The sequence below is a fragment of the Podarcis liolepis genome, assembly GCF_965112155.1.
Source record: "Podarcis liolepis genome assembly, chromosome: 1".
Taxonomy (NCBI): domain Eukaryota; kingdom Metazoa; phylum Chordata; class Lepidosauria; order Squamata; family Lacertidae; genus Podarcis; species Podarcis liolepis.
This window is the reverse complement of record NC_139554.1, coordinates 68,503,778-68,529,762: the sequence shown is the minus strand read 5'-3', so window position 1 is coordinate 68,529,762 and position 25,985 is coordinate 68,503,778. Positions and strand designations below refer to the sequence as shown.

Here is a 25,985-nt window from a genome sequence, read left to right as displayed (position 1 = left end):
CTCAAAAATTTAAGGCCAGTGAATATTGCTCCCAGTGAACCTGTGGAGGCTTGTCCATTAGGGGAGATGTGGTACTGCCCCATCAACCTCTGTCTGCCCTACCTGCCTACCTTTTGTTTTATATCCAGTCCAGGGGGCAGCACTGGCTGTCAGCTTCCTCCCCTTTAATGTCAGTGTTCCCATTGTAGAACTCAGTAGGGAGGAGGATGGGGACAAAACTAGAATTAGTTGACTCCACCTATCGTTGTTTCTGTCTCCACCTACTGCTGACCTCCCTGTCTCCTGCCCAACCAGTCCCAATGGCAGACTTCCTTCCTACCAGTAGTGCACAGCAGCAATCCTACTTCCCCAGCTTTGTCCCATTCATTCTTCAGTTCTGTACCTTCCCATCTCTCTTCTGTACCTTTTCAGGCCACACTTGCTTTGTACCTTGACCTGGGGCGGATCTACACTCATGATTAATAATGCATTATTAAAATATGACACCAGAGGGCACTGCAGAGCTATGGGCCACCCACAATAGGGAAACAGCATATTAAAGGTAAGGTGATGTTATAGAACGATATAACTAATAACCTTTAAAAGATTAATGTAGATCCAGCCCTGGTTTCTTAGCACTCTGTTGCTTCTCCCCCAACCATAAAGTCCCTTCTGACCTTAATTGCTGCGCAGATTCTACGGAGTTCTCTCCAATTAGCTCCATCTTGCCTGAATTCACTGCCTCTTCGACCCTTTCCCCCAAGCCTCCTCCTCTTCCACCCCTCTCTCAATCTTAGTGCCTGTTTTACTCTCTTTCTTCAACCTCCTTACCTCTTGCATCCTTGGTGCTCTCCTACAATGTCACCCTGTTCTTGTGTGCAACATTCCCTTTCTTCAGAGAAGCTAGACCACAAACTCTTTTTGTTCCCTGGGCAACTGAATGCTCCATGTCATTGCACTAGCTCAGCCAATCAATGTCAGAAGCTTGACACAAACACAATATAAAAATAGACAAATCTCTACTAAGACTAGTCTGTTTCCTCCAAAAAGGCTCTGGTGCTTTCAAGCTTAACATAATGATGTTACTACCATATTACCACTGATACCAACTTTCCTCAGGCCACTGAGCCACCTTATGAACACAGAATGGAAATGTTTATGATTGGCACCCCTGGAATAACGCCTGCCATAGTCCTGGCCTTGAGTGATAGCTGAGGTTTGGAAAGAGAAGAGACTGAGCCAGTCAAGCCCATGGCCATCGCATCTTGAGCTGAAGAACATGACCAGGAGGTCTTGATACAAAACCTGAAACATAACAGCTTTGAACCTGTGGAGCCTGAACTGGGATCCTTAGGCGTGCCAAGTTCAATTCACCCAAGAGGCCAAGCACCTCCTTCTCTACAATAGCACACAGAATGCAGCAGATGAGAAGCAACTGAGACACACAGAAAGCATGGTGGGGGCGGGTCAGGGTTTGGAGGGGTATCCCTCTTATCAGTCGGAGCTCTCCAAGGTTCTATAGCTATGGCCTGTCTCGCCAACTGCTTCATTGTGTCCATGTGCTTCTACTCTTGGTCATGGCAGGTCAAGATCTCTCTTCCAAAATCTACAAAGCCATCTTAACCACACATCTGTTATCGGATGCAAGCCAAATCTTCCCCCCTCTTAGAAGGATGATACAAACAATCAGGGCTTTTTTTCAACCAGAACTCACCAGAACTCAGTTCCAGCAATTCTCAGGTGGGCGTCATTGCCATTATATCAATCATTATTACGGTCCAGAGATCCAACAAATCATTACAAAGAATTACACAATTCAGACAGCCTACCACCAGGTTAAACAAGCATTTTGTTCAGACTTAAAGATAGGGATCATTGGTTCTTGCAACCACCAATAAAAACTTTGTCACTGCTAATGTTCTAGCATTTGTCCAGTCTTCCAGTAGGAACCTGACATAGTGAGCCTCTGATTTTCCCAGGAAAGGTACCAGCAAGAGTAATAGCAATTCAGCCCTGGCTTGCTTGTATTTCGCACAGTGCAGCAAAATATGTTTTATAGAATTGATGTCTTATGCACACAAGCAAAGCCTGTCCTGGTAGGGAACTCCTCTCAACCTGCCATCCAACACTGCGGAAGGAAAAAGGTTTAGTCTGGCTTTAGTGAATAACCTTCTGTAATTTGGTACTGTCCAGTTTTTAATGTAAGGTGTTAACTTAAAGACATGCCCATATTGTACTCCTACTGCCAATGGACTACAGACTGCATGTGATTGGGATCACGTCACTGTGTGTATTATCCCATAATCTTTGCTTTAACGTCTTTAGGGCACCTTCATAACCCAGGTAATAGAGTTGGGGGGGTGACAATAGAGGTGGCTTTTCTAGCCATGGTTTTCTGCCAATTGCTGACAAACTCCTCATTGGACAGGTGTTGATATAAACCCTTCCCTAGATCAAACACTACAATCCTGAGCCAATGTTTTAGGGCAGCCCACCATGCTTTAGTTGTAATTGGGCATTCACCAGCTTCTAACAGAAGTATGGAGTTGGGGACACAGTTGGGTACCTGCAGCAGAGATCGTAGAAATTTTGCCTGAAAGCCATCTAGCTTAGGCAGGTCCCCATTATGCCAGACATTTGCAGTGTACAGGAGTTGGGGAACGGATTTTGCATTGAAAACCCTTAAGGCTGCTAGAACATACTTGCTGGAACATACCCTTTGTGAAAAAGAATCTGAGTATGGCTAGCTTTGTGATCTCCGCCTTTTGAAGGGAGGTTTGCCAGTGGTACTTCCAAGATCTTGTATGATGGAAAGTCAGCCCTAGATAACTGAAGTATTTAATCTGTTCAAGGTTATGGCCATCCAGCACCCATTTAAGTCGGGAGAAGCTTCTTCTGAATACTAATTTTTTTTATTTTTCGTAATTATGGATAAGCCATTTCCAAAACAGTAATCAGAAAACTTCCTCAGCAGATATTTCAAACCCGGTCTAGAACATGAAATGATGGCTGCATCATCCGCATATAACAACAAGGGGTTCCTTCTCATTCCTATTTTTGGAAGGTGTCCGCCTGAGTCCATTAGGCTTGCTTCTAGGTCGTTTAAAGGTACCCCTGCCCGTGCGGGCCAGTCGTGTCCGACTCTAGGGTTGTGCGCCCATCTCACTTAAGAGGCTGGGGGCCAGCGCTGTCCGGAGACACTTCCGGGTCATGTGGCCAGCATGATGAAGCTGCTCTGGCGAGCCAGCATCAGCGCAGCACACGGAAACGCCGTTTACCTTCCAGCTATAAAGCGGTACCTATTTATCTACTTGCACTTAGGGGTGCTTTCGAACTGCTAGGTGGGCAGGAGCTGGGACCAAAAGACGGGAGCTCACCCCGCTGCAGGGATTCGAACCACCGACCATGCGATCGGCAAGCCCTAGGCGCTGAGGTTTTACCCACAGCGCCACCCGCGTCCCTAGGTCGTTTAAGAATAGGCAAAACAATGTGGGGGCCAGAATGCATCCCTGTCATTGCCATTATAAGAGAATAGGGGAAGTGTTCATAGTGAGTTCTGACACCTTTTTTTCTAGAAAAACAGCACTTCAAACAACCATGCTACCAGAGACCAAGTGTGCTTGCCCTTAGGCAGTCTATTCATCTGAATTCACTTAGACATAGATTAGGAAAGTGTTTGACATGGAGGGGGGACATTTTGCCATTCTTGAGCAACAGAATCAAACCCCACCAATACAGAAAAACTAAAGACAAAAGGGGATGTCCAGTTTCATAACACTATGCATCAAACACTCCATGATACCTTCAAAACAAATGACAGAATGTGCCATGAGCAAATTGAAGTATTTTCACATGCAAGTTTGCTTAGTTATAACACTAGAAGCAGTTTTTATTTTCTATCATCACTCCTCGACCCCAAGAGTCTTAGTAAGGGACCAGCACCCTTTCACTTGGAAGCCCATTGTCCACCTAAAAGGTGGAATATACATATTGCAAATAAATAGATTTAGAGAAATATCTAGACTCAGTTTTAAAAAAATCAAACATCCAAGCCCTTTGTTGTGAAATGTATACTACCTAGGAAAGGAAGATATGGACTTCTGCAGACAATACTACCTCCGCAACATTCCACTCAAGCTTCTGCCCTGCTGTGCACAACTGCAGCTTCAACTGATGATGAATGTGGTATGAAAACCAATGTTCTACCACACAGTCAAGAGTGTCTGGCCATGTACATTTTGGCCATGGGTACCCCAAGACTGGATAAAGTATTTGTCACATACAGTACTGCTTTTGCCATGCATAATGTTTCAAAGATGTTCTTGGGCAATATTTCATTTCGTACAGGTCTTAGCCTAGTTCTTATAGATACATTTGGGTTATTTTATTCCAAAGAAATTTTCTCACCAAGAAATCAAGTAATGTTCTTACAAGGTATTATATTTGAAAGTTTTTGCGGTCATAAATGAAACCTCTTTTCCATAGGTGGTGTAGAAGATACTCAATTCTCTCCAATTGATGCTAGAGGATACACACTAACAATAAAGCAAACTCTGCAACGTCATCCTATTTTAAAAGCACAAGGCATAAACAAATCTTGTTCTCAATCTGCCCTGAGAAATTCTAATTTTACACACAGCTTCTTGGTAGTGACAGATGTTATTTTTAGTCAAAAGTCAAAAGAGGCCTGGGGAACACTATTCTCCGTTCATTAGCAAGAGAATTTACTCCCCAAGGAAGAGAGACATGCCATCAAAAACCAAAACTGTTAAACTACAAAAAGTTATTCCACACAGCTCAAGAATCCAGTAAAATAAGGGGAACGACAACTAACTTTGAAAAACTGTATTAAATGCAATTGTGAGGAGTCCTGAATGCTTTTACATTAGTAAAAGCTATTTAATAAGGATCATTTGGAAATTGGTTCAACTAGTTGTTAATTCTGCAGTCGGATTTTATAAGAGCAGAGTAACAGTACTGTATTTGTTTTAAAGTAGACAACAAGTATGGGAGTATAACAAACTAGGTTGATGAAACTGCATTACACTATAATCCTACATTAAATGGGCAACATTTAGTGGATGGAATTCAACCCTGCACTGTGACAAACATTCTGTCTGCACAGGCATATCAGCTTGCCAGGTGGAATGATCCCACGTCCTCTCCCCCTGCAAACTATTCTGGAGGTTCTCCTGAACTGCCAGAGCCAATTTTGGGAGGTGCAGGGATAGGCTGGGGGGGGAGGATATGGGGGTGGGAATGCCCTGTTGTACAAGTGGGAGTCTTTACGCAGGGCTTCCACTGACAGGGTTCTGCCCAGTGTCCTGAATATACTATAACAAAATAATGTGGCATGCAGCAATTTAGTCTAGATGAAGGAGGGGACAGGGGAAGATCCTAAAAACATAACTGTACTTAAATCAGAATTGCATCCATTTCCATCTCTCCTTCTCTCCAGCTAATGCAACTCAGGGTACTCTATGTTATGCTAAATGTGTGGCTAGCTATATTTGGGAGTTTTCTTAGTTAAACTGCAGGTGCCGGGGAAGGAGGCTCACTTTCATGGGGTCCACAGCATGAGGAGAATTTAAATCTAATCCTTCCTTCCCCAGCTGCAGCCCCAATCCCACCTCAAGCATGAGCATCAGATGTATTAAGAAAGGTTCCAGTTCATTTGTCTAATTTTTGTAGCTTGGGATGGGGGATTCTTGTCCATATTGTGACTGCAATAGAAAGATTAAACCTCCCCATCCCACATCTGTGGTCTCCATGGAAAAATCACCCCACCATGCCTGTATTTAAAATATCAGGTGTAGTCGCTAGCTACACATTTAGCATAATGTTAAATTTGAACCTGGAAACATGTAAGTCCTTGGATCTGTGTGTGGCTGGCCTAATAATCCTCAAACTGCAGGTTGCAGCATTTATTTAGACAATCAAATACCGTACTCTCAAGCCCTGAGTTGACTCCACCCACCAAGGCTGGCCATGATCTCTTCCTGGATAGGAAGGAGCATAAGTTGCCTCCCTGTTCTAGTTGGGCCTTGGCCAAGCAGCACGGACTTCCTGAGCTTTGCTGGTTTTCTAGTCCTTATTCGTGGTTTTATCCCTCAACCCCTATTTCCTGGCACAACTCCTTACTCCTAGGAACTATCTCGGACTGTTGCCTCCAGTTCAACCTCAGCCTTCATACTTACATGCAACTTTCCAAAGTTATTTCAGTTTTCTTATTCTCCTCTGCAAAATTCTTTCCCTTGAGATTTGGAAAGTTTGTATTTTACATCTTGCTTTTTTCCATTATAAATCCCAAGGTAACATACAAAGCACATAGGTGGTTTCCCATCTAGGTCTGACTAGGCCCACGTGTCCTTAAGCTTCAGCCAGGTGTCCACCTCATGTTCCTTTATAGCATTGCAATCATGGCCATAGCCGGGGGGGGGGGGGAAGAGGGGCAGTTGCCCACCTAAACCAATAAAAATACATAGCTAACTGAGATTCTGCCCCCCCACACACAAAATGCCTGCGTCCCCCAACAAAAATCCTGGCTACACCCATGATTGCAATGGTTCCCAAGCACCAAGAGTTCTAACTATTATATTTTCTTTTCCAAAGACACATATCCTCATTTTGTCAATACCTATACACTTGTAATTTCTGCAAACCACCCATTGCCAATAAAAACCTATCTGGCAAGGCAATAAAGCTTGGAGAATCTGTTAGTTTATTCCAGTTTATTACATCTGTACCCAGCTTTACCCACATAGCACAATAGGGTTGCCAGACAGCTTCTACTTACTAGAGCTAGACCTGCTTGCTGATCATGATGTTGTTCAATATCTCACTATGAAAGTCATGAATATAGTTGTTATTGCATTGGATAAATTAGTTTCAGTCTAGGAATGAATGAATACCTGTTCACGATCAATACCAAGAAATGCTCTAAGATACATTAAAAACTACTACACCAAGAAATGAATGAGGTATGATGCTGTAACCCCAGTTTGCCTGGAAATGCAGGTTGTTCCATTAGAGGAAACAACTCCTACATGAATATAGCTTAATTTCAAATATAAAATACCAAAGGTTCTTATAATCTCATTTCCTTACCTTGCTAGGTTTTCTGTTTTTCATTACCAATGCAGGTTTTTCCATTTCAGAGTATTTTTCATCTGCTCGTACAAAGAGAACAGATAAGTACTATTAGATACTTATTAAAATGATACAGTTGAACAACACAATAAATGCTAGGGCAAAAATGAAACTTTGCAGAAACAGTGCCATCCTTGCCTTGAACATCCTTGTTCAAGCGTATAGATGTGGCATATGTTTTTCTCTATCTCAGGCAACAATAGCCTGGCAACCATAACCCATCAGAACAACTCCAGGCAATTCAGTCTGATTATACCTAGCAACAGTTTAACTTATCTTCCTACTCAACAACTGAAATTTAAATAATCAGGAATGATGCTCATGGAGATGCTGCATACAAATAAATTTGCTAACAAAAACTGCAACTTTGAATCCTCTATATCTGATAGACTTTTAAGGGTGGGGGGAGGATAGGAAGCTGGCAGTTGCCCGCAAGTCCAGTGGCAAATACTTGAGTTGTTGGGATGGGTAAATTAAAACATAATGACATCGGTTAAAGTAATGAGAGGGTGAGATCGTCTGGTTGGCAGGAGAAAAAACATGAAACGGAGTGACAGTCTTAACTGTGTGCTTTTGGCAAAAAAAATTAATGGGGCAAATGTCACTATTTTGCAGGAGGGATTCAGGAACAAATTGGAAATATAGGTTGGTGCAATTAAAGAGCTTTGAAATGCTCTGTCACCCTAGCACAATAAATCCCCTTTTTTGCGGTTAGGAAAGTGACAGGGACATTCACTGAAAAGTCTGGGAAGAACAAATTATCAATGGGAAGATGTGTAACCTCACTGCAAACGTATCAGGACGTTGTATATCTATCTCATGTTGTATATCTATCTATCTATCTATCTATCTATCTATCTATCTATCTATGTTGTATATCTATATCATAAGCAAATCAGAATGAATGCTCAGTAAAGACACAGACTAACACTTAAGCTTTGAGCAAGCACATCAAGACAAATGCTGAATAGTGGGTCTGGAGGAACCCTAAGGAGGAATGTCATTTATTTCTGTTTGGTATATAGGATACAATGTTTGATGAATACTTAAAGTCAATTTCATAACACACTTCCAGGTTTATTACCTAAATTGCATAGTGGGAGAGTGGAAACAACACTCTGTTTAGCGTTTTCTAGGGAATGTTTTCTCCTACCACTCATTTTATTGTTGTCTTCTTGATGTGCTGAACATTGATGAGCCATTGAAAAACAATGGGGTAGCTCATTTTTCATGCCAACAAATGTTACGTTGTCACTGCTGTGATTGAAGTCCTCACAGTTTGTTGGTTCTGCAGACTGAATAAACACAATATTTTAGTTCTGAATATTAAAAGCTGCATTATCCCTGTAGAGATGAGAAAACATATGCTCTAACTATGAAAAGCTCAACCAAAACCATGAAAAAGAAATGCTCCCTATCCAAAACGCCTGTAATATTAATCTGCAAGAGGCCTGTTGGTGCCATCTTCCAAGCATTAGCTCTGTGCAGTCCTCCTGAGTAATCTCCAACTGGCAACTCCTCCAATGTGAGGAGGCTGGGCATGCTTCAGCTTGCTCCCTGTTTCCCCTTTTCATATAGTGTCTGAAAAGAAGTAAACTGTATGCTCACATTAGCAGCTTAAAACACAGCAATGTCAAATCACTGTGTTTTTCCCATTAGAGATGTGGTGGGGATGTCTTCACACAACGCACATGACCTTTTTGGTCCCTCTCTCCCACAACCTTCTGAACTTCTGATTCTATGATTGATCATAGAATCGTAGATTTGGAGGGGACCCTGAGGATCATCTAGTCCAACTCCCTACAATACAGGAATATGCAGTTGTCCCAGGATCAAACCTGCCACCTTGGCATTATCAGCACCATGCTGTAACCAACTGAGCTATCCAGCTCTATCCCATGAAGCTGTGCTCATACGTGCATGTGTCTTGGCTCTCAAACGTTGGGGGTATAAATAATGAAATTATTATTAGTAGTAGTAGCAGGTCTACTCTGATTAACACTGGATATTATTCCCACACTTTGGCTGCTTTGGCTTCTATGTGCTCAAAATAGCTTCAGAGTTGCTTTCAGGACCCTCATGTAGTCACCTATTTTAATAAAATTGTTTAGCTATTATAGATAGTCTATGGGTACAGATTTTAAAAATCTTAAATGAGCTAAATGAGTACAGTATGCATGTTGCTTGTTAACTGAAGCTTGGAAAATAAAGTGCACTGAAGCAGGGTAATCTTCCTATGAAGGCAACAGAAATGAGCTATTATAATGCTCATTGAGCTTCAAATTATATTAAGTTTTGCATTCCATACACTACCTGAGTGAAGTTTGGCATCCTTTTGTCCATTTGAAAATTCTCCTTTGTTTCTTTTGAGTTTTCCTGAAACAGAAAGTTTCCTTCCCCTTCAGAAATCCACAGCTGAAGTGCTTTTATCATCTGTTGGGCGTATTGAATTGTCACGTTGCTTTCTGATACACCCTCACAGAGATCTTTGGGAATTCTAAGAACCAATTCTTTCAGTTTTATAGCTGCAGTTAGGTTTCCCTTCTTCTGTTCTGGCTGAATTTTATGTTCCTCTTTACATGACTCTTTTTTTTCATCTAACACAGTATTCTTGTCATTTGCAAGTATCTTAGAAATTTCCAAAATGGCTTCCAGCCTTCCTTCTGGATTCCACCATTTTTTCCCTCCTAACAATTTTTTCCAGGTCTGACATTGTACCAATATTTGGTCTTTTTCTGGAGTTTGTGTTAACGTTTGGCTGCTGAAAGTGATTGCATTTACATTTTGCAAAGCTTTTTTGCTTAGATTGGCTCCATGGTACTCTTTGGAAGTTCTGATGTTCACTCTCTCAAAGCAGCAGCTGTCACAATTCATCATATAGTTTGTGGAAGCTTGAAACTCTGCTTCAAGCGTGCTTTGTTCCAACTGTTCATTTGTTTCACCCAATTCCTCCTCCTCATGAAGTTCAACATTAAGGCTATAAAATAAAGGGGGGCAATAAAGATTAGGATTTTTGTTGTTGTTGTTTCCTTATGTATATTTAATAAAACTTGCCAGCTGCCCATATTCAGTTGAGATACCATTGGCTTCTGAACCAATATTACCATTATGTTTTCCAGCCAAGAGAGTTGCCTTTGTCTTAGTGCTGTGGGAATTCCAATGGGCACATGACTATTCTTTGCACAGAAGGAATTCCTCATTTAAAAACATGGCCTTTTAATACTGTGGGCTGTGCACTCCATTCAACCTTGATTTATTAACTTGCCTCCTGGTTATATTTAGAACAAGGATTCACTTTCCCATTTTATTTTGCCCAGCGCTAAACAAAGATGCAAGACTCTCTAAACACTAACTAAACCATAACACAGATAATAACACAATCCCACTAAAGAAAGTGAAATGTATACATGAGATTAGATGTTCCCGGATGGCAGGATTTATCTTTTCACTATTGTTAGTGTCCTTTCCCCTTCCTATTTTTGTTAGGTACCAAAAGGTTAAATTCTTTTTTTAAAAAAAGAAACAAACACCGCTAAGCAAAGTATTATAAAGATGTGCCTTGAAATCTTTAAAACAGTATTATGTTTTATTTTGAAATTTAGGAGTTATAAATAGCTGGCATTTATCTAAGCCTTAGAGAAACTGGAGTGAGTTAAATGCCATTTTGGCTAAATCATAGCCTTCAAACACTAAAAAAAACAACCACCCGAAACCCTCTGGCTTCCACTCAGGCTAACTTATATTAGGTATAGTTTTCCCATTTATTTTTTATGTTCTATAAATGCAATATAATGTAAATATGTGACTTCCTGTTCAAAATGAACAACTAGGGCTGCAATCCTAACTGCTTACCTAGCAGGAAGGCCCACTGAATTCAGGAGGACTTACTTCTTGGTAGACATGGCTAGGATTACGGTAAATGGATGAAACCCTAACTACTTCTGATGACCCTCCCTTTTTACAGTTTCCAGGATGATTTTCTTACCATAAGTTCCCACAATCCCCCAAGAGAAATACCAATCTTGCCCTCATTCAGGGATTCTTTTTAGTTAACTTTAGCCCTGTGGTCCCCCCCTCCCCCCGCCATTGCCTTGCAAATCATCCTGAGGTGCTCTTTTGGTTCTGAAGGAAACTTAGTTCCTGTGCATTTCAAATCTCCCAGATTTTACCATTCCAGAGGTGACCTCCAAACACATTGCTCAGACTTGCATCCCAGAGAGGTAACTTTGGTGCTGCTAATGTAGTAAATTGACTTCACCCCCAGAGGCGCACTCCATTGTCCCTTGAGACAGACGGATGCCAACAACAGCAACCCTACAAATCTCCACCTGAGCAATTTTGGCAACCTTGTGGCACACCAAAGTGATATTATCCTTGGCATCCACAACTGCCTCCTGCCACTTTCCTTCTAAAATCTGTCTACTAGGTGACATCTGGTTGTCTACTAGACACTTATCTAGGACAGAACAAAAGTTCAAGCTTTGACAATCAAAGAGGGAGTGGAGATTAACATGAGAGATTTAAGGATTCCCCCCCCCATACTTCATTTCGGGTGGAGTCACACAATTGGATTTTCCAACACAAAAAGACAATTTACAGTCAGCTCATGACAGACATCCCACTCACAATTTGGCCTCAAAAATGTTTTTTTCACTTTGCAGCTGAACTCTTGTTGATTATGTCATTGTTTGCTCCTGTACAAAAATCTGGCAGCCAAGGCTCATCTATGTTACCATGAAGCAAGTCCATTTAACGTCAGAAGGATTTACTTCCAAGTTAAGTATGCTTAAGACTGCTGCCTCTCGATTTAAGGAAAAACAAAACATACCAAGGTGATTTCATCCAAAGTTGTGGCCCTTCCAGAAATGTTTCTAATCTTTTTAGGACTTTGTTCCAAGTTTCAATGAATGGGCATAAGTTGGCCAATGTCTGTAATACAGTTACTAGCGAGTGATCCATTTTCTGTTTCAGCTCCTAGAAAGATAAGGATATAGATGTTTGACAGGAGAAAACTACAGAACAAAAGATGCTTTCAGGTGTTGAAACATATCACAGAGTCCTTAGTCCTGTGATTATAATTTATCAGCTGTAACAAGACTCATGAATAACTGTAAGACCAAGTGCAGCCTAGGTTTAATCAGAACTACAGGTCATAAAATTAGACTTTACAATCCCATAAGGTTAAAGTCTTAGAAAATAACCAAAAAGACACATAGCTTTTACTTAACTAGCTTCTACTCTGATTGTATAATTGAATACTGCCCTCTTCTGACACATTATCTAGTTCACATTTATTATTTTTGTACAAAGGTATAATGTATTTGTTTGCTTTACATTCAAGGCAAATCTTGATTCAATACAGACATTACCGTGGTTGCTTCCAGATGGGGCTTCATACTGCAAATAGCTTGTTCAGATATTGCAAATAGATTCTTGGTAACAAGATTTTCCATAGGAAGTGTAAATCCAGATTAAAGGGCAGGAGGAGTGAATAAACTGACATTTTGATGTCAATGATGTTGAGTGAATGCTGTGAAAAACATACGTCCATAAAAAAACACCAATCCTACAATAAACTCCTACCTGGAAGTCCACTGTGACATACATACATTCTATATCAGGCTTCCTCAAACTTGGCCCTCCAGATGTTTTTGGCCTACAACTTCCATGATCCCTAGCTAGCAGGACCCCAGTGGGCAGGGATGATGTGAATTGTAGTCTCAAAAACAGCTGGAGGGCTGAGTTTGAGGAAGCCAGTTCTATATTTAGTAATCCCTTTGTTATTCTGCCCTTTAAGAAAAGAGGTGAATGAGAGATTAAAGGTTTGAGCCTAGTTAGGTAGAGGAGGTGGGAGTTTGAACATTTTTACTTCTTGACAGTCTCCACATATGAAACACCAGAATAAACATTCAGTAATAGAACTACTTACAATTTCTTCTATCAGGGCTTGAAACATGCTATCCTTCTGAGAGACTATTTCCTGTAAAAAGTTCTTAAAGTGTTCCCTTGAACGCAAAAACAATAATGCTTCATACACAGACGTATTTCTTTCCTCATGGGCTTTTGCATTCTAATGCCAAAGAGATAGATTAGTGCAAATTACTAAAAGGATTATATGTTAATTTGTATATTCTTCACAATACAAAGGATGCAGACATGTGTAAATGGATTTATTGTTTCTAACAGAGAATTCAGTTGCAATCCCCCATGAGATGGTTCATGTTATACTTCATACTCTAGAAGTATTGTTTATTTATGGCAGATTAAATTTCATTCAGATGCAGACTACAGAATTTACAAAGAAGGCAGCTGAAAAATCAGCAACATGGTTAAGATAATCTCTTCAGGCCAACCAGTTTTTTCCCCTAGGTGGTTAACTCACTAGTACTGTAATCACCAACTGAAAGGAATTGAAGATGTGAGTAGTCTTCAAAACAAATATGAGCTATTGATCCAACAAGACAAAAGCAATATGTTGATAAAAATCAAACTCCAGGTAAAATAAATGTTTGAAATAAGATTAAAGCATACTGAATAAACAAAATCGTAGTCCTCCCTTTAGTCCCCCCCCCTTAATATTAGATGTTTGTTCAGAAGGGTCGTAGATTAGCGGCAGAGTTTCTGCTTCAATCCCTGGCATCTCCCAGTGAAAGACCTCTGCCAGAAACCTGGAGAGCTGCTGCCAGTCAGTGTAGACAATGGTGAGCTAGATGGACCATTTGTCTGACTTGATGCAAGGAGCTTTGTACATATGCCCCATGGGCAAATTTTATTGCTACTAAAAACAAAAGACCTCCACATAGCCAGAGTTTTTCATTAAGATATGTATCTTCTTAAAGCTGTTTTATTAATAAATAGAAACCTTGCACTTACCTCCTCGAGCGAAACAAGTTTTATACCAAGGGACTTCACGCTTTCTTTCTGTTTTAAGAAATGAGGAAGTGCATGGAAACGCATTAGGGGGTGGGGAGACTCAGGGCCCTTCCAAATAAATTACTTATTGAGCATTTGCTTACACAAAGCTTATGTGGAGGTAAGGAATAGATGGGTCTGTCTGCACTATTGAATTTAAGGCTGGAAAAATGACAATGTAGCCAATCATGGACAGGGCTGGTTGAGAAAAGATAGCCCTTTTGTTATTACCACTGGTTTCATTAGAAAATCCCTGTTTTCATGAGTGTGTGAGAGGTATATTAAAGTGCTACACAAGCTGTGTGTACACACTGAAGCATAGGACACACACACTCCATCCGCAATAGTGATGTCTTGCAGCTGCATGCTACAATTTGCTGGGCACTATATTAAGATTTGCCCTCTTGGTGGCTTTGAAGTATTTGTGCAAGCGTCTGGACCCATCTACCGTACTTTATCCACAGTAGAAGCTGCCCCTGTAGCCCCCGGCAGCTAGTCTGATGGTTGTATAAGCATGATGGATAAGCCAGAGTGAACAACACTTGGCCTCAAGTGTAAGGGGCTCAAAATGCCACTCACAATGGCTGGCTTCTGGGTTTGAAGGCACCATAAATTATATGGTAAGGGTCTCGTGCTTGTCCAAAGGCCTTTCTGCAATCTGGTTTCTTAAGCTTTGGCTCTCAAGCACAATGAAGTACCCATAAAAACACTAATACATGGATGCTCATGGACAGTGGGTAAAAGGCCAGATTACCATCAAATCATTTGAAGCACCCTACATTCAAACCCACAGTCATTTCACTCATTACATAGCAGCAAACTTGGGTTTACTGCAAAGCATACAACTAGCAGGGAGTCATTGGCAGCCAATTCCAGATATCAGGATCAAAGTGCATGTGAACAACGCATGAGTTTGAAAAATAGCGTTTTTTGAATTTATACTTGATGATGTTCAGATTATTGGCAAGACCATTTAAAAATAAAATAAAGTTCTGAACATATTAGGGTCAAAATGTCAACTACTAATGAATTCATTATCTCTCTCAAAGCAGCAACCTCAGTAAAAAATGAACTGTTAAATACCAGACTTGCGACACATTTACGGATCACACCATTCTCTTCATGCAAGCTTGCCATTTTATTTTTGGTGTCTTCAAGTTCACGCCATATGTATTTGTAGTTTTCTAAAGGCTTCTGCATGCTTTAAAAAAAAAAGGTTATTTACATTTCAGTAGAGTCTTTAGAAAGCTCTTAAGCAGCAGCAAAGTTCACAAGCAGGACAAGGCACAAAAGCAGTAAAAAAAAAGATGAACCAACAAGTTACATCAGGGTTGTCCCACCAGTATAGCACCCACAGAAGGTCCTGGTAAACATTGCTTCAAAAAGCCACAATAAGGTTCCCACTCAGTTCCTGTTTTCACTAGCTCAGTCTCTACTGTCCTGAATGCCCTTCAAACATGCCCACATTTCATTGGATGCCAGGATTGGACACCCAGCCTCATATCTGTTCTGAACAGAGGAGAAGTGAAAATAACTTCTCTCTGTGAGCAAGCACAGTGGCAGCTGATACAGGTCTATTTTTCTACCACTGAGGAAGGGATAATGGGAGAGGGACATGGCTGCAGCATTTTGTGGTTGTTCTTTTTAAATCTTTTGCTCCTTTAGATGTGGCAGCCATTATGCCTTACTCCCAAAGCATCCATTTGGTATTATGCTACAGACCCAACAGCATCTTTACGAAATTCCCAATGTGGCCACTTGCCTGGAAAGTCCCACAGAACCTACTTGGAGAAACCTCCAGTTAAACATGCATAGGAACAGGTTGCAAGCTAAATAGAACATTAATACTGACTACTTATAAAGTCAGAAAAGGCACTGCTTTGGAAAATGGAGCCCAGCACCACCTAGACTTGTTGGTTTTTAAACTACATGTGAGTATTGATCAGAAGAACAGGCTGTGTCAGGTTGGTCCTGTTTCTTACCCACCCACCAATCTATCTAAATACTTCTCTTAAAGCGATCCACTCAAGAAGTTGGATCTGTGAGTTGACCTTTCTGTACACTGGCAGCGCAGTCATGCTTTCAAACAGTGCTTCCAAAAATGAGAAAAGGAGAGAGTATATATACACACACACTTAGAAAATAATACCTTGCCAGTCTGTCTCTCAGCTCTACAATATCATCTGTCAATTGCAGATAGGATTCCTCAGACAACTCCATTACTTTCTGCATTCCCAGTAATTGTGCAGTCATTTTCTGATTCATGTATTTTAAGTCTTCAACGCTGCTGTTTAAGTCGAAAGCCCTTAATAAATTAAAATGTAGGCCTTTAGTATTAAGACACCTTTCCCTCAGTTTATAACCTTTGGCAGGTTTACAAGTCATTAAGTGCTAATCTAATGTGCACTTAACATCCACCCACCCTGATCCAGTGTGCCCATCCTAGCTGGGATGACATGAACAGAACCTGAGGAATAATCATGCTAATACTTGCTTGTCCAAGCCTTTGCGTTTAACCTGCAAAATATTTGATTACTGATTGGATTGATTCCTGGGCAAGAGCCAGGAAAAACTTGTCAGATGTGTATGTGCCTCACCCAGCCTCTTGGTGAGAGATAGACTACTGGGGAATGGCAATCTGGTGAGAACATGGAAACCATTGGAGGGTACATACGCAGGATGCTCGGTGGGTGGTAATATGATACTGAGCTCTCCCACTGATGTTGAACAGTGGCCTTGGGGCAGAGGAAAAAACCAGCAACAGCATAATGTGCCTTTAGCACAGACAGAAGGTGAGGGAGATTCAGGAAGCAGCTATTGCTAAGGTCCTGGGGTGTGGGAGGAATGGAACAAGGAATAGGCAATATTGTCATAGAAAAGTAGGGAGTAGATGCTTGACACCTGTTGCCTTGCTCAGCCTTCCCCCAACACAGACTTGGGTAGCATGCTGGCCTGCCCTCCCATCCAGTATTACTTAATGCCAGGTCAGTCTAATAAAACAATTCTCATCCATTATTTGATCATGGGTGAGGTACCCAATCTGGTGTGTTACAGAGACCTGTGGAGGTAGGGCTGACTTTACCTAGCTTTGCATGCCTGGTTATTCAGTGCCATGCCAGTCAAGGTTGGAGGGATAGGGAGGGGGCATGGCAGTGATCCATAAGAATCCCATCATTCTCACCAGAAGGCCAGACCATCTGGGACCTGGGTGTGATAGTTTGTACTTGGTGCTGGGAGCCAGACACAGAACAGGGTTCTAGTTTGAGTGGCATCTGTCTTGCAGCTCTACAACTTTTCTCACTGAGATGGTGGAGGGGTAATGTTGGAGAATCCCAGGACATTAGTTCTGAGGGTCATCAGTATCTATGTTGATGCTGCCCTATGTGGGCCATTTCAGGACTTCCTGGCAGCCATGGCAACCATGGAGCTGTCTCAATACATCATGCACCCAATGCATACCACAGATAATGTCCTAGGTTTTTGCTACAGAGCGCACTGAGAAAAATCAGTGGGTGAATATTGCCCCCCCGTCATGGATATATCATTCACTAGTAAGGTTCGGATTGGCTATGACTCAACCTCCCTGCAGGGGTCTAATACTCTGTCTCTGTAACATCCTCAGTAAATTGCCCAGCAATTCATTGTTTAGAGTGGTAAACCAGCTGGTCCAGACCAGAGTGCTATCATTGACCAACCCCACCCCCCACCCCAAAAAACCATCAGTCAGCAGCCTGCTGTGAGAGATTTGTGAACCACTTTATGGGCAAAATCACCCAGATCTGTGCTAAACTTGATGCCACAGTTAGTTCAGGTCCATTGGAGGTCCCTGGACCGCCATCAAATTATACCTAGTAGGATTCAGTTGTTTCAGCCAAGGACGTGGACAGGATTGTGGTGGTAAGATCAACAACGTGTCCTTTTGACCCCAACCATCATAGCTGATAAAATCTAATAGGAGGGCATTGAGTTATGCCCACTGCGTTGAAAGAGGCAATGGTGTTGCCCCTCTTGCAATGTAAACAGCAACACCACGCAATGTACACAGCTGAATTCCTTCAACTTTCATATTCATAAACATTACTTGGAAATGTCCATTTCAGAATCTCCAGGTCTTCCTTCATATATCTCAGCATCTTCATCAGATAAGAAGGACATCATATCTGTTCAAGGGGGGAAAGGGTGTTGTATTAAATGTTGTTTTGCAATACGTATCAACATTGTGTTGGCGACATCGGTTGTTTCAAGCTAGGTTTTGGGAACACTGTAACACAAACCTGTGAGAAGTAGGCACATAAAATGAATGTGTAGATGTTGACCGTAATGCAAGTGTTAGGCATACTTGAGGCAGCTGAGCTTAAGCATATCTAATTTTCTTTAAATAAAAATCCAATACAATCATCGCATGAAAAACAGAAGGTGCACTTTGATATTATCCCATTTTAACCTCACAACAATCCTCTGAAGTAGCTTAGGCCACTGAGTAAGACTTAGTGGGGAACTGAATCCAGATCTCCACTGCCTACATTCAACATTCTGTCTTTCACACCCCCATTCTATCCACATTCACTAGACCAAAACTGTGCTGGGTAATGCCCTTCAAGTTAATGGCAGTAGTAGTGGCAATTGTCCTTTATTAAGCATAGGCTTACAGCTTCTCCTGGATAATTTCCTTACAAATTTCCCAGGACAGCCCACAAGGCCAATTCCAGATACAGTGGTACCTCGGGTTAAGAACTTAATTCATTCTGGAGGTTGGTTCTTAACCTGAAACTGTTCTTAACCTGAGGTACCACTTTAGCTAATGGGGCCCCCCACTGCCGCTGCACCGCCACTGCGCGATTTCTGTTCTCATCCTGAAGCAAAGTTCTTAACCCAAGGTACTATTTCTGGGTTAGCGGAGTCTGTAACCTGAAATGTCTGTAAACCGAGGTACCACTGTAGACAGGACCTGACACAAACACTGCATCCGTAGTAGTCAGTGAAATAAGTCATGATTGATTTTGCTTTTAACAGAAATAGCACCAACATTTGTGAAGAATAATGCATGACTGGAGATGTAAGCCATCCACCTACTCACCATTGCAATGCAAATTTCTGTTAGTGGTAGTAGTGAACTTGTCAACTTCTGTTTCTGAAATGCTAGGTTAAAAAAAAAAGCTGTTCTTAAGCCACCTGAAGACATTTGGTAATGGTAACGTTGATTTTTCAAGAACTTGCAAAATTCTTTTACTGAATTTATGCAAACAACTTCATTATATTAAGCAGAATTCACAGAGAAACCCTAGAATTAATGTGATAAAATATTGTGAAGTAATATTTTGACCAAAATCTTATTTGTATTAACAATGATCTAGGGATTGCACTTCAAACTGTCTCTAAGTGCCTAAGATCTTCTCCACAAGTAGCTAGTGATAAAGGCTAAGCAGAAATTGACAGTAAGAATTTCCAGTTTTAGCTGTCAGCACTATATTAGGGATGCATTTCCTAGTCACCTTAATAGTAAAGTCAAAAAATTAAGAGGAGAACATTTGGCTTCAGCTTCATTCTTATTTATATCCAGCAGAACAGAGAGGTGATATATGGAGAGACAGAATGCCCATGTTATCTATAAAATTACTCCTCTGTTTGTCTCCCTAGGCAACAATCAATCCAATTTTTCATACCTGAGTGCTTGGGAATCATACAGTACATGAGTCTGAAAGTCAACAGCAGGGAACAAAACAGAATCAAATAATTCTACCTCAGAGTTGTACTCAGTGCTATTTTTTTCTAGAAAAAGAGGTTCTCTTATAATGGCAATGGCACCCACCTGAGGGGTGCCAGAACTAAGCTCCAGGTGCAAAAAAGCACTGGTTGTACTATACACCATCCAACCCCTATTGTCTCCCTCTCCATGTGTGTCTTTCATAAGCAAAATGTGTCCTTAATAGATTTTTTTTTAAAAAAAACAACCTATACTAAAGAAAAAGACAATAAATGAAATAAATAACATAGCAGAACCCATGTCTTATAAAACAGTTTCTCAAACACGCACCTGCTGATTAACCTGTAAGTAGAGACTGAGGTGATTTGCGGGAAAGAACTTGTAGGCAGGGAGGCAGTGCTCAACAGTTCTTTTATCAGTTTCCACTTTCTCAAATACAAACACCCCCCTCCGCCACCATCCAAGGCTATTTTCCTTTACAGTTAAGACTTATTCTGGAGTCAGAGCCCAGTTGGAAGAAAGCCATCTTAGGAAACCTAGCCAAAACTGTGGCATTTTTGAGGAACCAGATGTGCTCTTCAGCAATTCTCCTCGGCAATTTTTCTGCCCCCATATTACAATTACACTGCAGTTTAAAAGTAAATCTTAAGATAATCTAAGTAACCCATGTGCTTCATAACATGTAGCTCCACTACTTAAGGTGTGTGCATAAAGGGGCTTGGGCAGTGTGAAACAACATAATGAGCAATAGCTTTACCATTCTACTTCTGGTCCCATTACATACCCTGTAGACTATGCAGGCTTCCAGCTTTGCCCCAAAGCAGTCAGAGACCAAGAATGAAGAACAGAGTACAAGAAATAAAAGCCTTGTTGCCACTGCTTCTGCATTTTAGAAATTATATCAAATTGTATCTCAATTAAAGCCAATGGGAAAGCAGAGAAGAGTAAAATGGACTTTCACTTACCAATCTTGACAGCATATGGCTATCCATTCTTTCATAGTTTCATGAAATGTTTCTCTGTCAACAAGAACATTTTGCCTTTTCGGGTCCAGCATGTTGTAGAGCGTGAGCAGTTTACCATTCTCAAGGCTATGCCCAGTCATATCCTCCAAATACTTTATAAAAGCATATGCAGGTACACCTTCTGTTATTTAAAAAGCAGGGGGGAAGGGAAGAAGCAGTGATTTTCATAGATTTTACATTGCAAACGTTTTAAGGAAAGCTGGATAAGTTTTATTGAAAGGTTACAAATAAATGTACAAACTTTCACTGACTCTACACACCCAGTTGCTCATCGGAATAAGATCTAGAAAAGCATCAAACGTACCTGTTTCTTTAGTGTTGCAAACTTCAAAAGCAATGTTGATTAAATCATCTTCCAAGCAATTAGCAGAGAGTGACATGTTGTTTGCTACAAATTCATCAACTAAAGAGCTGGCATTTCCTAAAATGAAAGTGGTGTGGAAAGATAGGATACTTTAGAAAGCACTTAAAAAACAAAACTGTAGATTACATTTTCAAGAAACTGTATGCCTAAGAACAATCTCCCTATCAGCCTTCTCTCAGAAGAAGGTATGAATTTACAAAGCCAATGGTTGTGTAAGCTGTCAAATTCCCACAAAGGTACAGAACTTAAAACCCAGTGCTCATTAGTTCCCTTAGTACTTAACCTGAACCTTAGAGGGCTTAGAGCTTAACACATTACAATGGCAGTTTGTGAAAAGAGATTTTGTAATGTTAACTGGCTCTGCTGAAGCATGTGTTGTAATCCTACATAACGTTTAGGACCAGATCCAAGAACCAAATCTATAAGTATTAGCACTTCCAAAACCAGAGACAAATTGAGCACACTGAAATGAACAACCTGAACAGCATATAGGCAGAAAAAATGCTTTTACTACTGGAAACAGAGGATTGAACTATGTAAACATTGACTGTTTCCAAACAGGTGGTTCCTAGGAGTGAATAAATCATTGCTCTCTTCTACAAACAGAATTGCAATTGCATTTCCATACTAATTAGGGATATCACACATTTTCTCTATGTTCATCCTGCTGTGTTCACTCCACACCGGGAAGCATGATGTAGCTGCTGTAGGTGGAGATGGTTCAGCTCCCCTGAGCAGCAATTAAAAATTATATTAATTTCAGGTGATAATTTATTAAAGAATTATTTATTTAGCACAGTGATGGGCCTACAGATATGGATGGACTACAATTTCCAACAGTAGATGATTGGAGGGCCGCAGTCTCTCCACCCTAATTTACCACCAAGTGCTTATCTATTTGTGTTTACCTATTACTGCCCATGAATTTTTAAAAAAGTCTTTCCACATTCATTTTGAATTGGAAGTGTTTAAGTAGGAATGACACACGATTAAAAATATTTTTACTCTTCGTTTTATAGTGCTGTAACACCTTTTCATTCAATCCAGGGGTCTTTTGCGTGTTTTGGGGACTGCAGCTCCCATCATCCCTGGCCACTGGCCATGCTGGTAAGGGATGAGGGAAGCTGCAGTCCCAACAAAATCTAGAGCGCATCACATTGGCTATTCCTAATTTAAGCAGTACTTTGCTAATATTTTAATATATTTCGAATTATAGCTGGAAAAGTGTTTACAGTAACTCTGTCTTTTTATGGCTTTATCAAACAGTGCCCACAATTAGGAAGGATGGTTATACTGTGTGTGTGATGAGGTATGGACACATCACTGCCCATGTCAAAATCATGCCTCTGAAAAAAACACCCTTAGCAATACTTTTCAGGTGGTTATCTGCTCCTGTAAATATGGTGCTACCCATCTGTCCTTCTCCAACAACATCTCAGACCTTCTGTGTTAAGTAAAGAGATGAAACAAGCATTGAGAGGGTTACAAATGGGTGATGGTCTTGGGTAGACACCCACTACCTGTAAAATGTGAGTGAGGCACACATAGCATAGCGATTTCATACAGAACAGCTAGCTTGGGAGAAGCCATGGACAAAGTTAGCCAGATCTGTAGCAAATGGAGTTCTGTTCCATACCAAACGTCTTTGTTTTTGCTCCCAGTAAGAGGCATTTTTCACAAATCCTGAAAGTTCATATACCTGAGTACCGTAAATATATAAAGTTTCTCTGCTGCCACTCTGACTTTATCACACACTCTTCCTGAAACAATAGGCAGTGCAATATTAGTGACAAAATAGGAGCCAAACTGTTCCTCAAGTGGTTTGAAGGTGGGGAAACAGTTGTGGGAAACAATTAAGGAACAGAGCCATAGCCATTCTATACCTTTGTATGTGAGGGTGGAACACCACATTATCAAGAACAGGGCTGAGAACATGTGTGCTTTCTTTGTAAGTGAAATGCAGGGACACAGGAACTATTGCATGAAATAACTGATTGACAGGAATGAAGTGCTTAACTCTTCCCCACACCTGCTTGTTTCCCTTCTCCTCCTCAATACAGTTTTTAATGTTTTTCCAATACTGCATGTAAGCTCAGGAAAAAGAGCAGCTATTCAGTTGTGAAGTAAGACTCTTACCTGATAACAGCATGCCTTGTGAAGAAATACTTGATGTGTAATTCATGTTTAGTAAACTACAGATTCAAAGAGATGTTTTCTAATTTGTGTCTGCCTGTAACACGAACTTCACTGAAACATAATAATAATAACAATCTTAGCACCTCCATTAGTCTTAAGATTATTCAAAGTATTTAATATAACAAGTATTTAACATACATGTAACCATGCATGGAGTCCCACCCTAAGCTGAGAGTTAGCAGACACAAAAACATAGCTGTCAACTTACAGATTTGAAAATAAGGGACCAGCAGCCTTGAAAATAAGGGACCAGCAGCCAAAATAAGGGACCTGCAGCCTCACCTGTTCCAGGCACCCCAGTCTTCCTGTCCTCCTGCAGTCTGGTCAAACTCATGCTGGTAGCTTCGAGAACACTGTCCAACCAACTTTGTAACCAGAGGTTCAACTGAATAGAATCTGAATCACATGTACCACAAGGCCTATGCAGCCTCAACTTAAGATGGCTCCCCGGCCTGGCTTTGCACTGCAAAGTTTGCAGCAGCACGTGCAACAAAATGGCGTCCAGCATTCAAAAAACCCCTCAGCTTGCATTAACTAGCCACACACAAGGCATGCAAGCTCTACCCCCCCCAATCGTTCTTAGACTTCTTATTGGGTGAGCAACACAGCCAAGCAACATTCCTTTGAAATTTAAAGGACATCATTTAAGGGACATTTAAGGGACATCCATCAATAAGGGACAGCAGCAGGACATGGCGCTGGAATAAGGGACTGTCCCTTCAAATAAGGGACACTTGACAGCTATGCACAAAAAGCAGAGCCTGAGAGAAAGATAGTTGTGTTTTTTTGCAAGCTGGAGGAAGAATGAGTTGGTGGGATCTGGCAGTTTGGATCCACTGCCATGAGAGAAACAGTACCCGCTTGGAGCTTAATGCTTTGAACCCTTTTACTGTAGGCTCAGGTTGCAAACAAGCCATATATCATAAAGACACCACAATCTCCGCTGTGTCTCATTTCCAAAGGAAACACAAACCCTGGGTTAGTTCCTGTTCCAACATTTCGGAGATAATACTGCTTTTAAGTATATGAAACACTTTTATTCTTGAACAAGGATCAGTCAGTATGCACACACAACATACATTGCTGAAGGCCCTCTTGCATGTTCTGTTCATTTGGTCTGTTCTACATCTGCTTTGGAAACAGGAGGGGTACTAAGTTGACCATAGCTCATTTTTTAATTGAAAATAATGTTCAAGCAGTGAATTTGGGTGCAACATCAACAGATTTAGCAGTATGTGATTTAGCAGTAGGTGTTTAGGTTGTGTGAAAGAAAATCAGCAGGCTGACAGTTTGCATCTGTGTTTGTACCTGTACTAATGTCAAGCTGCATCTTCTACCTCGCTCAAGAGAACAAATTGCAATTATAGGTATGTCTACTCCCAAGTATGAGTTTGACCAAACTGAGGGAGGCAGTGGAAGACAGGAGGGCCTGCCGTGCTCTGGTCCATGGGGTCACGAAGAGTCGGACACGACTAAACACCACCACCACTCCTAAGTAAACCCCATTGAATTCAACTGAACGTCTATTTTTTGGGAGTAACCCCTATTGAATTCAGTAGGGCTTACTTGTGGGGAGACACGCATTTGATTGCACTATGAACTGCTGCTGCTTCTTTTAAACAACATTATAAGCACTTCAGTCTCCGGGCATGCCTCAAGCCGTGCTGCCGGCCGTTTTCTTTTAGCAAATTGTGCAGAATGCGCTGGTAAGGAATTCTAGGCTGCAAAATGCGGCGCAAACTTTTACTCTTCCCCGGCTTTACAATCCCCTTGTGTGAAACCAACCGGCACCTCAGGGAACGGGCTATGCTATAAAATCCGTGACCTAATTCACTCGATTCAACATAAGTGTGCGTGTTTTGCTTCTGTTTTTTCCTTTACACGGAGGCATTCCGACATTATTCCTCGGTCCGAGGGAAGTGGTCCAGAATTCCGCCTCTCCGTTCTGCATAACGAGCGGATTCGGCCTTTTCTTTTTTTTAAAGGCGTTTATGTTACTGAGGAGGAGGAGGGCCCGTTCCCAGGTAGGCCGCTCTTTTCGGCGCCCGCTCTCGTGGTCCGCCGCCCCCTGCAGGAGAAGGCCGGGGAGAGCGAAGGCGGCGGAGCAACAGAGGCGGGAGCCACAGACGACGACGACAGTGGCGCCGCCTTCGCCTCTCCTTCTCCACGCCCTTCCCTACGAGCACTTCCGAGGTCGAGGCCTGGAAGCGGCTGCGCGGACCCGGACGGCGACGGGACCTGCTCCCGAGAGAGCGGAACGCGGAGGCACCTCGCCGAGAACGAGCCGGAGGCGTCGTGTGAAGTTGCTCGGCTGAGGCGGCCCCTGGGGACGCGGTGCCCGCTGCCGCCATGTCTCGCGGCTCGATCGAGATCCCCCTCCGGGACACGGACGAGGTGAGGGGCGGCGCGGGGGTCTTGGGGGGGGCGCTCGTTGGGGGGGGGCTCCTCTTTATTGAGGAATTCAGCCGCTGGCTTCGCTTCCCGCCTGTTCCTTGGAGGGAGCGGTGTAATGAGGGGCTTAAGGGCGACCCCGCGCCCGCTTTCCCTCGACACCCAGTGCGTTTTGCAGAGTTGTGGAAAGTGATGTTACAACCCACTAAGCTGCTGATTCTAGGCCCGTAAGATTAACTTTCCTCGTGTGTGTGTGTGAGAGAGA

At 41.8% G+C, this 25,985-nt stretch overlaps 2 protein-coding genes across 5 annotated transcripts in view; one reads left to right on the top strand and one right to left on the bottom strand.

Moving 5' to 3' along the window:
• The window catches only part of IRAG1 (inositol 1,4,5-triphosphate receptor associated 1), a 91,455-nt gene extending 65,761 nt beyond the window's left edge, over positions 1–25,694 (bottom strand). For 3 of the 4 annotated variants that reach the window (XM_083476441.1, XM_083476442.1, XM_083476443.1), the window contains exons 1-14: positions 24,896–25,544; positions 23,270–23,380; positions 21,074–21,190; positions 20,710–20,890; positions 19,118–19,179; positions 18,122–18,200; positions 16,190–16,345; positions 15,124–15,241; positions 14,002–14,049; positions 13,058–13,198; positions 11,957–12,102; positions 9,442–10,105; positions 8,282–8,423; positions 7,087–7,151 (exon numbers count right to left, since the gene is read on the bottom strand). In XM_083476441.1, the coding sequence (XP_083332567.1) occupies positions 7,087–7,151; positions 8,282–8,423; positions 9,442–10,105; positions 11,957–12,102; positions 13,058–13,198; positions 14,002–14,049; positions 15,124–15,241; positions 16,190–16,345; positions 18,122–18,200; positions 19,118–19,179; positions 20,710–20,890; positions 21,074–21,190; positions 23,270–23,315 (1,965 nt within the window). In that variant the 5' untranslated portion in view covers positions 23,316–23,380; positions 24,896–25,544. Of the gene's footprint in view, positions 1–7,086; positions 7,152–8,281; positions 8,424–9,441; positions 10,106–11,956; positions 12,103–13,057; positions 13,199–14,001; positions 14,050–15,123; positions 15,242–16,189; positions 16,346–18,121; positions 18,201–19,117; positions 19,180–20,709; positions 20,891–21,073; positions 21,191–23,269; positions 23,381–24,895 lie in introns of all 4 variants that reach the window. The other variant, XM_083476444.1, reaches the window with a different exon arrangement.
• CTR9 (CTR9 homolog, Paf1/RNA polymerase II complex component) overlaps positions 25,510–25,985 on the top strand; it is a 24,861-nt gene continuing 24,385 nt past the window's right edge. Inside the window, exon 1 of the mRNA XM_083476850.1 lies at positions 25,510–25,723. Within this exon, the coding sequence (XP_083332976.1) occupies positions 25,679–25,723 (45 nt within the window). The 5' untranslated portion in view covers positions 25,510–25,678. The remainder of the gene's footprint in view (positions 25,724–25,985) is intronic.